Source organism: Pezoporus wallicus, unplaced genomic scaffold (genome assembly GCF_028554395.1).
Source record: "Pezoporus wallicus isolate ANWC-B61680 ecotype Strahan unplaced genomic scaffold, APGP_CSIRO_Pwel_v1 contig_13850, whole genome shotgun sequence".
Taxonomy (NCBI): Eukaryota; Metazoa; Chordata; class Aves; order Psittaciformes; family Psittacidae; genus Pezoporus; species Pezoporus wallicus.
In genome coordinates, this window is record NW_026635243.1 from 631449 (window position 1) to 644252 (window position 12804).

Consider the following 12804-nt stretch of genomic DNA (forward strand, 5'->3'; position numbering starts at 1 on the left):
TGCAGAGTCCCAGCTCTCTGCTGGGAGGTCAAACTAAACCAGGGGGAGGATGATGTCTGCTGTTTCTTCCAGCTCCATGGACCCCAAGGCCAGCTTCAGACAAGCAATAAAGTGACCCCCATGTAAATATGAAATATCTTCTAATTTATTGTGTTACATTAAAAAAAAGTACATATTGCAAACATCAACCATAAACTGAGCTGCAGCTGAAGCTTTTCCTGTGCATAAGTATAAAGTAGGAGGGAATGATTGTACAGAACAGAGGAATTTGCTGCTGTTGTCTGAGAGACGGAACAACTCCATTAAGACTGAAAGGATCTACCTGCCCTTTGCTCTAAGGTAAGACTGGTGCTACAGCTACATGGATACAGGTGGGAGTGAACACCCTGATGGGAGATTGAACCCAGGGTTAAAGCTGCTGCTGGACAAAATCACTTCCACACAGAAGACTTGAGTCACCCTACACTGCTGTGCTGTCACTACTGGTGTCTGGTGTGTGGGGCTGGAGAACCAAAGCAGCCAGGGCTGTGCTCCCTGTTACCTGTGGCAGTACCAGATGATCCAGGGCTGCTCATGGCCAGGACCTCAGCCCTGCACCCACCTTCACCTGGAAGCTGCGGAGGCAAAACCATTTACAGTCAAAAGGCTCAAGAGCTGAGAGCATTTGTGCAATGCCATTAACAAAGTCTCCCTCCACAGCCTGAGGACAAGTGGCCAGCAGGTAAAGGATGGTCGAAGGTGACAGAGGACATCTTTGCTGCTCAACTACAGCACGTGGAGGGTAAGGCAGAGCCTGCCCATAAGTGCAGTAACAAACCTGAAACTACTCCAACTCCCCTGGAGTGAGTGAACCCCAGCTCTGTAACTGCTGTACAAGGAGCAAACAGAATCATCCCCTGGTTTCTGCAGAACCTGAACGAGGAACTCCTGAAGCCAGTTAAGAACCTATTTACAGAGAGGTTAATCACAGAGCTGGGACCTCTCGGATGCTTAGCACTGGTGTCACCTCCTGGAGCTGAACCTGCTCCCGTGCTGCAGGATGTGACTGGGTTTGGTCTGAGCAGCCAGTGTGGGGGTGCTGTGTTGGAAGCAGGCAGCTCAGCACAGCTGAGGATGGGGCGGCCTGGCCTGTCCCACAGGAGAGCCAGCTCTGTGGGGTGAGCAAAGGGAGCAGGGTTTGCTGCAGGGCTACAGCGAGGGATGGGCAGGAGCACAGGGAACGGCTGGGACACAGCAGTCACACTGAGCAGCTTCAGCCAGCGCAGGGTCTGGACCCTTCCAGGGCACTGCGTCTGTTACAGACCCTCAACCCCATGCCCAGCCCAGCACCAGCCCGTGAGGATCAAAGTACAGAGACCTGGAAAAGCAGAGCAATTCGGGGGCCTTCCCCTTCCACACCCCCCAGCTTATCACATCGGGAAGGTAAGAAGGGAGAGGCCCTGGGTCCTTCACAACACCACTGCACTATGGACTTCTGCAACCACGTGCAAGGACAGCCTGCAAAAGAAGCCTGTAACCGTCAGGACAGAGCTGAAGCTGTGGAACTACACGTTAACTGCTGAGCTCTTGGGAAGCAATTTCTGAAGAAGAAAGGGGAGAGGAGAGGGGTACAACAACCCCATCTGCATGTAGCTTAGATAAGTCTTTGGTTACCAGACCGACGACCTCAGCCTAACTTCGAAATCATTTCAGCTTAACTTGATTCAAAACTGTACCCCTAAGCAAACACTTAATACTTTATTTTAGCCTCTACAGCCAAGCTAGACTGAGTTTGGGGTGTAACTGCTCTTTGAAACACACTGGAGTAACGCAGCTGGTGATGCTGGCAACACCTTTGGTTTTTAACAGGTTAATGTGCCATTAACAGCCCTGAGCCAGGAGCTGGAATCCTTGCAGCAGGAAGATAACAAAACCCTGTAACCCCCTCACTGAGGAACAGGGACACGGAGCTGCTGCTCCATAGGAGATGTCTGGCCATTAACCCCAGCGTGAGATATTCCACATGAAGGGTCAAAACCCCTCCAGAACAGGCCAAAGTCCTCTGGTGGCTGCCAAGTTACCAGTCTGAAGTTTAAGACTCCCTACATTGGGTTTCCTTCCCTCTCATCAAGCATTAGAGCTGTGGCTCTGCGCATTAGCCTCCAGCATCCAGTCCTATTGAGTAGCACACCATCCTCCGCTGGAATTGTTACTTGAGTCCATGATAGGCAACAAGAGATGAGGAGGTAGATAAAACATTCATTCATAATAGAAAAGTACTCTTAGAACAAGCTGGACCGCAGAGGGCTCCTGCACCCACTTCAGCTCTGCCCTTCCCCACAGCTGCCGGTTCGGAAGAGACTTGGGACGTGCTCAGGGTAAGTCAGATAAGGACTAACTGCCTCTGGGCCACTCTACTCCTCGTCCCCATAGTACTTGTGTTGTCCTTACTCAGAGCAAGACAATGCTCCTGCATCGGTTACAGTACTGAGCTATAGCTCCTGCCTACTCTGGGCTGGCACAGGGGCTCTGAACCCAGCTCCTGCCTTAGCTGCAATAAGGGAAGCTCAGCTCACTGAGCTGTGAGCTGAGAGCCAGGGTCAGGCAGAAGTTCTGAGCACTCACTGGTGTCAACACCACCCTAAGGAAAAGCAATCCCATGCAGTTTGCTCCCGAGCCTCCTTCTGGAGGAATCTGAACATCTTCCACCCTTGAACCATTCAGATAAAGAAGAGAAGGGATAAAGAGCTCAGAGCTGTAGAAGCTCCACTGAACCCTTGGAGGAGCAGCTCCCCAGCACTATAGGAATCAAGTCAGCACATGTCCCGTGTCCTCCTGGGAGTCACCCTGAGCCACCAACCCTATTGGTACAGGGAGAAGGGAGCTCTGCAGCAGCTCAGGTGTGTTCAGATCACCCCAACCTCTGCCTGGGAGGAGAGAGAGGGTCAGGGAGTGCCTAGAGGGGAGCTGTGTGGCTGACTCTATGGTTTAAAGTGCAGGATAGTTACTAAAGCCAAAGGAAGCCAGCCCCCTTCCTCTCTATAGCAAAGACAAGAGTGCTGTAAGTTCAGGGCATTTCTCCAGCTGCTCAACAGGTCCTTACCGTATCTATGGGCTGCCCAGTCACCTCCTCGATCCTTGCCCTACAACTACTGCATTTAAATACCCCAACATGACCTAGTTTGTTACAAAACTTAATGTACAGCCCGCGTTGAGCGCGAGGGGAAGCGCTGCTCCCGTGCTGCAGGAGCTGGAGCAGAGGAGGGGCAGCGCTCCCGGGCAGCGCCGCAGCAGTCACTGGTGCAGATGGGCCCTGTCGTCCGGGCGCTTGATGTGAATCCTCCGCACGCGCTCGATGCGCTCCCGCTCCTCGTCCTCCTCCAGGTGATGGGAGCGCCCCGCAGCCCCCCCCGTGGCCTCCAGCAGCGCGTTGTCGGGTCCCCTCCCGTCCTGCGACTCGTAGAGCAGAATGTTCAGCGTCTCCTCGTAGATGCGGGCTTCCGGGAACTCCACCTGCCCACCCCGCAAAGAGAGCGTCACTCGCACCCGCTGCGATGGCTGCGGCCACCAGGCTACCTCAGGTTTAATCCCTGGTGCCTTTCTGGTCTCAAAGGCTCCTCACTGCACCCTGCGCACGGGAATCTTTCCCAGTGCAATCGTTTCTGTTCTGCTCTTGGCTTCCGAGCCAGCAAACGGGGTGGTTTTCAGGGCAGGAAGGTAAGGCAGCACGGGGAAGTCACGTCGCTGCTCACCACGACCTGTCTTTACACAGGGATGTCAACCAAACCCAGCTAAATGCACACGTTTGCCTGCAGATAAAGAACTGGACCGAACCTGCGCTACGGGATACCACAATCACCCTGTGTAAGTGCCGCGGGGAAGCGGCGTTCACTCCAATGCACCCCCTGGACCAGGACCACTTTGAATGGCAGTGATTATTCTGCAGAGAGGCTCAAGAAAGAAAGGAGTGCTCAGAGCAGAGCTGATGTCAGGGTGCCGCTGCCAGCAGCCCCTTGCTGGAAGCATCCAGGGCTTTGCTCTTACCTTTGTCTGTTTCTTCTCAGTAGCATAGACGATGGAAGTGCAGCAGACTTCGGCGATCTTCCGCCCCTGCCCGTAGAAAGACCAGCAGCAGATCTCATCTCCAATCACATCCTTTATGAAGAGCACCCTCCCATTAAACCGCAAGGACAGCTTGTCAAAGAGCTCGATGTTCTTCAGCATGTTGTCATCCGAGTTGCTGCAAGGGATGAAGGCAGACGTCGCTCACGTCAAGGGAACGAAGGCAGCACACGGAACACAACGGGGCTCAGGCAGTGAGCAGTCCCCTTGAACTCGCTGTGTCTCTGCCAAGGCAGTGCTTACAGCTGGCATCCAGCCCTGCAGTGGGTAACTTACTTACCCACTTTAGCACAAGCAGGAAAACCTGCTGCTGAAGAAGCAGTAATACATCAGCAGTACTGGGAATAATACTGCCCAGGAACATTTAGTTGGTGTAAAGATTGTGTCGCCCAAATAAAACCAATCCTAAGCTCAAGCTCAGCACCAGCTGGACGGGAACAGCGTTGTATCATGGAACATACACAGAATAAGGAAAGGAGACAAGGTCCCGGGCTTGATTTTACCACTTACTGAGAACACTGCAGCAAGAAAGCTTCCTGCATTCAAGGAACGTGCTGCAGCCCATGGGGAATGCAGGCCAGCAGCTGGCCAGGAGCCTCTGCCAGCTGCACTGAAGTATGAGAGGAACTCCTCTGGCACAGAAATAACCTTCCATTGATGACAGCAAGCTCCATTCTGACTGAAGGTTGAAATTAATAGGGAAAAACCTGAGTGCATGCCAGCAGCAATCTGTCATTGGTTCCGAGTGAAGAGAAAGCAAATGCTTGTCATGGGTTTTAGTCTATTAAAACTTCAAACAAGTCCAGCAGAAGCCACTTACCTGGTGTAGGAATATTTGTTGTTGCTTCTGTTATAGAGCAGCTTCACTGCTGGCTGTAAAACACAAACCATGGATCGGTTACAGGCAGTACAGGAAGAGCTGGAATGCCAGCCCAGACCCAGACCCCGCAGCAGAGAAGCTACAATAGGATGTGACACCATCAGGCCCAAGCCCAGCTGTTGTTACTGTTGTTGGTGCACAACTGCCACGCACAGGTTGCCAGTGGGGCTGCAACCCCTCTGTGGCTACATCACTGCTCATTCTCACCCTCCCAACCCAGGGTGCAGCCTGGCTCCTACCTTGTTGGAAGTGGCTATGAGTTTTTGCTCTTCTTTGGAGGACGTGATGACTGGTACCTTGCAGAACGGTTCATATGCATCTTTGTTCTGCTGAAACAAGAACCAAACAGCAGCTGAACATTAAACAGACCTTAAGGCATGGTCCTATGAACTGGGAAGGTCCTGTGTGGTCTGCGCTGAAGATGTCAGTGTGCTTGTGCTGATGGCGGATCATTTGGCCACGTAAGACCCTGATGGCAGTGAAGAACAGTGCGAAGGAACCAGGCTGCTGCTCCCTGAATGCTCTCAGAGGAGGGAGCTGAACAGCTCTTTATCCCTGTGAGTGGGCAGCACTAAACATTGGGACATCTTTCTGGATGGGACCAGCCTCCAGCAGCTCAACAACGTGAACTATTTCCATTCCATCCCAGCCTCAGAAAGGCACCAAAGCGGAGACCAGCAGAGAATCTCGCTCTGCCCAGACGCTGCCTCCTCTTGTGGACCCCTCGCTGCAGGCCACAGGAACCCCCTTAGCTCTGTGACCTACCTGCAGGGCTGCTTGGCACTCGTCCACCAGCCCCTGCACCAGGTAGTACTTTGCCTCAGCCAAGAGCTCCTCGATCTCCCTGCGGCTCTCCGGCAGTGGCACAGCCCCGTCCCGCAGGTAGTTCAGGATGGTCCCAAAGTGTTTGCCACAGCGGTCGATGAGGATCCAGCCTGGGGACAGAGCAAGGGCACAGTAAGGAGAAGCGGAAGCAAACATGGCTAAAGGCCTTGACACCAAGCAGGTTCCTGCCAGGAGGGAGAGACTCCAGCTCCTTGCTTGAGCTGGGGAGCGGAGCAGCAGAGAGCCCAGGGAATATACCTCCTCCTCCTGCATTTCCAGTGCAGAGCATGGGGGAGTAAGGTGGGAAGTTCTCTTGTTTCTCATAGCTCCCCAGTTATTGACAACCATTAACTGAAACAGAGGAACAAATACTTCTCATTCTCAAACCAACCAACCCTGCTCTCCCTCTATCCCAAAGCCCTGACACGTTATTTTCTTGCCTTCTATCTTGGGGCCCTGTGACACACACGGGGCTGTTCCTCACTAAAGCCATCTGAAGCTTCTTGCACCTGAAAACAGCACAAGAACCCCCTGTGATGCAGTGGATGTGCAAGAAGGTTGGCAGGAGAAAGGCAGCAGAGATTGGGCAGCATCATGGCAAACACTGCATACCCCCAAAGCACATTGACTTGGGTAGAACACACGGGTTATCAGCACAACATCAACTGCTGCAAGACAGTAAGTGGAATCTGAAGTACAGCTACGTGCTGACAACGGTGTGAAGGAAAGGAGACAGAGCTGCCACCAAAGTCCTTCCCAGTCAACCGGTGACCCAGGAGCTGAGCTTCGCCTCTTGTCCCCCATCTGCTGCCCGACCAGGCTGGACCCTGAGCAATGGGAGGCGATGCTGAGGCTCCAGTTTCCATAAATGAACAGATGGCCGCTCTTCCAGGCTGCAGCTCAGGAATGCAGCGAGGAAACGCTTGTGGGGAGAGACTCATATTTTGGACAAATAAGGAAAGTAGGTTAAAGCAGCCCCTGTGTGTTCTGCATGAATGGAATCGCTGGTAAAGGCTGAACATTTGGTGCAATTCGAAAGGGAATGCGGCCTTTTGCTGTGGAAAACCGAGGCACCCAAGAGCAGTTTACTACAGGCTTTCCATCTCCATCGTTGTGCTGCTACCTCAAACACAGCGTGCTCACAACTGCAGACTAGAAAGCTGGAGGCAGGAGAACTAGAGACAGAAATCAAAGAACAAGAGACTGATCCAGGCTCTACGTGGCCAACCAGAGCAGGAACAGCCCATTTGTCAGTGCAGACATATGGAAAGTGAGATCTCCCGTTTTAAGGAGAAGAGGGAGCACCAGACATGCTAATAACCAAGGACATCCCCATTCCACAACTGCAGCGGTGACAGAGTTGGCTCGTCAACGTGCAGGAAGGTAAAGGGCAGCGCAGGAGCACAGCTCTGATCCCCAAACTTCTCTGTTATCTCCACTGTGATTCCCTTTGCAGGCTCTAAAAATCTGCTGGAGCTTTCTGTTTACAGATGGTGAAACCGAGGAGGAATTGCTCATTTTCACCTGGAGATGAGGAAACACTTCCAGCAGCATTGCGAGGTACAAGGGGGGGCTCAAGCCCTCCTGTTTTAACCAAACAGCCAAAGCACAAGGACTTAAAGCTCAGAGCAGCCTTCCAGTATCTGAAGGGGGCCTATAGGGATGCTGGGGAGGGACTCTTCATTAGGGACTGCAGTGACAGGACAACGGGGAACGGGTTAAAGCTGAAACAGGGGAAGTTTAGATTGGATCCAAGGAGGAAATTCTTTCCTGTTAGGGTGCTGAGGCACTGGAATGGGTTGCCCAGGGAGGTTGTGAATGCTCCATCCCTGGCAGTGTTCAAGGCCAGGTTGGACGAGGCCTTGGGTGCCATGGTTTAGTGTGAGGTGTCCCTGCCCATGGCAGGGGGGTTGGAACTGGATGATCTTAAGGTCCTTTCCAACCCTAACTATTCTATGATCCTATGACTCACAGGGAAATGACCTGTCCCGCTCAGCCACGGCTGTGCAGAGCCCAAGAAGTGGGTTTCAATTAGAGTCCTTTGAAGCTATTTTAATGGCAGCATTACAGAAGTGCCCTGTGATCCATTTACCAAGGGAGGAACCCCTGAACTGGTACCTCCTCACGGTAGGAATTCATCTCTTGTTTTACAACGACTCTCAGGGACAGCATCCAAACACTCAAATGGAACCAGGCTGCATTTTCTGGCTAAGCTTTGACAGATGAAACAGCAGCCTGACACTGAAGCCTGATGATGGAGCCTGCCTGATGCTCAAGTCTTACTGGGAGCTGGATAAAAACATGCACCTCCATCAGTTGATCAATAGCTAAGAGAGGGAAACAGCCACACTGCAGAAAAGAAACCTGGAAAGAAAGGGATGCACCTGGAAAACTTACCCCCTTCTCTCTGCTCTTTACCATAAGATGGTCAAATATGACAATGTGCCACAGCTCATGGACCATTTCTAAGCTGCAACCACTCGCCCACCACCAGAGAGAACTCAAAGGCTTTCCTGTCTCCCGGTTGCAGTTGTTAAGCTCTGAGATGGTGCTGGGCTCAGGAGAATGCACCTGAACCAAGAGGAGCCCTCATGACCCATTCCAGAGGCTGGTTCAAAAGTTGCCTCCTTCCAGCTTCAGCTCTTTTCCTCAGAACCACTGTGTTTGGGCCAGGCTCTGGGTGTGCCCAACGGGGGTTGTTTTGAAGGAGTTCAGATAAAAAGGGTTTCCTTTAACAGCTCCAATACCATTGTCCCAGTTTCCAGTGTCACACCAGGCCCGGGGAGATAAAGCAAGGTCTGCTGCAATGGGAGTGTCTCAGTTACAACAGACAGGAAGTATCAAATTCCTATTAAAACACAGACTGGCAGAACGGAGCAATCCCACACGGACACTGTGGGATCCAGAGCAAAATCAACTTGGGATTTGCTGCCTTGAGTACGAGATTTTAGCACTTTAAACTCCAGCTACCCTCACATCAGCAGGGATTCTGTCAGCTGCTCTCCAGCAAGCCGACCTGAGCTTACAGCCTTGGGAATGGGATGGGATGTACCAGCCCTCCTGGGGTACCTACCCAGGACGCCCGGAGGAAGGGCCGGGACCACGCCAGGGTGGGCTTCCTCAATTCACTTGGAATTGCTGCTTGGCAAGTGCCAGATTAGTGCCTGAGGTTGAGCAGCAGGGGGAGAGGTCCCCAAGGCTCCAGCCATCCTTACAGACAGGGTAGCCAAGCCCATCAGCTGTGCTTCCAGTTAAACTGTGACACTCCCACAACATCCATGAGGACCCTGCTCTGAACCTCTGCTCCCAGCTGCACTCATCACACACACGTTTTAGCTATAGCATTAGTTCAAATGTTTTCAAGAATCTCAGATCATCAGAAGATAAAATCAGTGTATCTGGTAAGGAAGTGTTCAGGCACTGCTCCTTGAGAAGGCTGCTGTTTGACATCCTGCATGTTCTTTCTTTCCAGACACATTTAACACGGAGAGAGCCATTCGCCAGCTCTCTCCTTTGATTGTCACTAGTACAACAGCAAGTTTCTGGCTCTGTTGCACTGAAGGAAACAATCCATACTCTCATAAGAAAACCATTTCATTTCCAAAATATCAGCTTTTAGCTTTTAAACCAGGGTCCCAGTGTTCAGAGCACGTTTTATACGTAGATTTGAGGTAAGGGAACAAGATAAGAGAACTGCCTCCTGGGCTTCAACGTAAATACCCAAGCCCTGACTCACTCATAGCTTCTTAATCTCTCTCCCACCATCTTCCATACGCTTGAGAGCTTCAGTGTCAGTGTTCCAAAAGTACATCCCATACTATCTGGGCCTGATAGGAGCCTTGGGACTTGGTACTGTCCTTCTGCTGTCCAGACAACTATTCAACTCATAGAATTCCAGCCTGGTTTGGCTTGAAGGGACCTTAAAGCTCACCCAGCTCCAACCCTGCCACGGGCAGAGACCCTTCCACTGGTCCAAGCCCCTGTGTCCAACCTGGCCTTGAGCACTGCCCGGGATGGGGCAGCCACAGCTTCTCTGGGCACCCTGTGCCAGCGCCTCAGCACCCTCACAGGGAAGAGCTTCTGCCTGAGAGCTCATCTCAGTCTCCTCTCTGGCAGGTTAAAGCCATTCCCCTTGGCCTGTCCCTACAGGCCCTTGTCCAAAGCCCTTCTCCAGGTTTCTTGTAGCCCCTTTAAGCATTGGAAGACTGCTGTAAGGTCTCCCTTTGGTCTCCGTATGACTCCTCCCAAGTCACACGAGCCTTTTTGTTCCACACCTTTTCTCAGCTGTATAAGCTGAGCTTCAGGACTTACAAACCACAGAAACACCTGGGCCTACGACTACATGCTCCTCTCCATTCTCTAACACTTTTTTCCAACCTCTTCTGAGCTCTTTCCACTGCAGGGGAAGGAAACCAGCACGAGGACACGAGGGCAGCCCCTTACCTTCGCTGTCGGTGAGGACTTCCATCCGGCCACTGAACATGGCCTTGAGCATGGTGTCCTGCTTGGTCAGGGTCTGCATGGTGGTGTAGTAGAGGGCACCGCCAATGTTGAGCTTCACATACTTGGAGCTGGGGCTGGTGCCTTTGAAGGAGGTGGTGCGAGTGGCCGCCGCTGGCACTGCTGAGCTCACCACGCTTTCTCCCGACATCTCTTCCTGCAAGGAAGGAGGGAGCGGTTACACGGGCAGCCCCGACACGCACCACCCTGCTCACGTCACTGGGGTTATTTACACAGAGCATCATCAGCCTCAGCTCCTCTCTGAACTCCTCAAGTGTTTTAGACTTGGTCTTTGTTCCCAGCCAAAGACCATACATGACCCTGGCCACTGAGGAACCCCGTGAACACTGAGCAGCATTTCACACCGCAACAGCCAGTGCCTTCCCACAAAGACTGTGTTCATTTCTTCCACAGCTTCTACAGCTTAAGCTCTTCCTTTACCAATAATCTGGTAACTGAACAATTCCCAACACCCAGAGCTTGAGCGGACGATTCCTGTGTGTTAAAATACAGCCTATCCACAGCTCTATTCCCTTAAAGCACACACGGGCTTCCCACTCCCTTCCCTCCTTAGGACACCAAAACCCAATGTCCCACGTCCCCACTACCTCTGCCCACAGTGCCCAGTCACTCCCGGTTAGTCAGCTAATGAGCTCACGGGCTGTAACAGGAGCCCTGCTGGCTTAGCCCCACAAATGCTCTGAGAGCCGCTAACCATAAATCCTTAATCAAGCCATTAACTGTTAACGGTTCTGGTGTCAGGGTGAGGGGGTGGCGGACACCTCAAGGCAGCCCCGGGTCCTGCCACCTCCGCAGCACGCTGAGTGCTTTGGGCCCTGCTGTCACTTAAAGCAGGACGATCCCGTAGCAAACGTGACGGAGCCGCAGCTCCGCGGGCGCCTTGTGCTTCACACGGCGAGGAAGTGGCACGGGCAGAGGTGCCCACAGGGGCCCATTCCCTCTGCCCGTCTGGAGCCGCCTGCAGTGCAAAGGCGCCACGCTCCGGGTCCAGCTCCCTCCAGCCACAGGGACCGGTCCCCATCACCCTGACAGGAGCCCCAGCGCACCAGGCCACAGCCCAGCACCCTGGGGCACAGAGCCCCCATCCCCAGGCGCCATCCTGGGCTGACAGTGACAACCACACCAGTGCTCCCCCCCACACACACCCCACAGCTGGGGGACCGGATCCCCCCCCACAGCAGCCCTGCACCCGCTCTCCAAGCGCCCCCCCCCCCCCATAACCCCCCCTTCACCAGCACCGCGCCCCTGGGGACTGGGACCCCCGCACCCCGTCACCCACCGGGGGGCCGGGTCCCCATCTCCTGCCTGCCCCCAGCCCCCGCTGCCCCCCGGCCCCCCCTCACCATGAACGGCGCGGCGCAGCCCCACGGACCGAGCGAGCGGGAGCGCCGGGGCGGGGGAACTTCCGCCCCTCGCGCCACTTCCGCCCCCGCCCGGGTGCGCCGCCAAATCCTTCCGATGTCCCCTCAGCCTCCTCCGGGCGGCGCCGCGCTGCGCTTCCGCATCACGGGCTTGGCCCGGCTCGGCTCGGCTCGGCTCGGCTCGGCTCGGCTCCCGGCATCAGCGAGACTCAGAGCCGCTGGTTTCCCTGTGCGGAGCTGGTGGGTGAGGGAGCGAGCGAGCGAACGGAACGAACGCGGCGGTGCGGGTTGCCGGGCGGACCCGCAGCGCGGATACAGGGGGAGGCTGCCGGGCAACGGGGCGCTGGGCCTCGGCCTGAGGCGACGGAGCCGCCCGGGCGCCGGCGGGACGAGGTGAGGCCTGCGGGGCTGCGAGAGGGGCCGGGGGGGCTCTGCCGGCCGCTCTGCGGGTGGCTTGGGCAGGGGCCGTGCCTTGGAGCCCCGCTGTGGGTGCCCCGTGGCTCCGGTGCCGGCTGTGCGGGTGGCTGCCGATCGGTTCCAGGGCCCTGCCGCGCTTTAGGCTTGTGTTGTACATCAGATGAGCTCCCTCACCTTAACCGTGAGGGGGTGCCCGTGCCGGGAGCCACAGCGAGCGGTGCTGCGCCTCTCCTGGAGCCTTTCTGGCTTCACGTTCTCTTGGGGGTGTATTTAGGGGTGAGTCCGGTCAAAAGCACTTGGATCTGCAAAGGTAAAGCCTGAACCCCCGAATCGCCCACAGGTAATGCCCCTCTCTGGGCAGGAGCCGCCCGAGGCCAGCGGGTGAGCACCATGTTTGGGTGTGAATGACTGCCGTGCACCTCCTGTGACTGGGTAAGCCCTCAGGTGAGTTTGTTCTTGAGGATTTATAAAGCCCTGGTTGGGTCTGTGCGTTTTGTCTTGTTGGGTGGCAATAAAGGAACTTCCAAGCATCTCCTATGCCTTTTCCCTCATATCCTTGCCTATAGAGCTATAGAACATAGTTCTTGCCTATAGAACTATAGAACATAGTTCTTGCCTGTAGAACTGTTCTTGTCCTTTATCTCTAAAGAGGAAAATGAAAGCAGCTAAGACCAGAAAGGGGAGTTGCAGTGCAAGGAG

The 12804-nt window shown here is 54.3% G+C and overlaps 1 protein-coding gene across 2 annotated transcripts; it reads right to left on the bottom strand.

Moving 5' to 3' along the window:
- Positions 1 to 2921: 2921 nt before the first annotated feature.
- KCTD10 (potassium channel tetramerization domain containing 10) lies at positions 2922 to 11767 on the bottom strand. Of its 2 annotated transcripts, none has more exons than XM_057413016.1 (7): positions 11671 to 11767; positions 10250 to 10463; positions 5747 to 5916; positions 5221 to 5307; positions 4922 to 4974; positions 4024 to 4219; positions 2922 to 3492 (listed from the first exon to the last, which is right to left on the bottom strand). In XM_057413016.1, the coding sequence occupies exons 1-7, from the start codon at positions 11671 to 11673 to the stop codon at positions 3274 to 3276; spliced, it is 942 nt and encodes a 313-aa protein (XP_057268999.1). In that variant the 5' UTR covers positions 11674 to 11767; the 3' UTR covers positions 2922 to 3273. The 2 variants fall into 2 exon arrangements, with proteins under 2 accessions (XP_057268999.1, XP_057268993.1); XM_057413010.1 differs by having other exon boundaries at positions 5221 to 5310.
- Positions 11768 to 12804: the final 1037 nt, after the last annotated feature.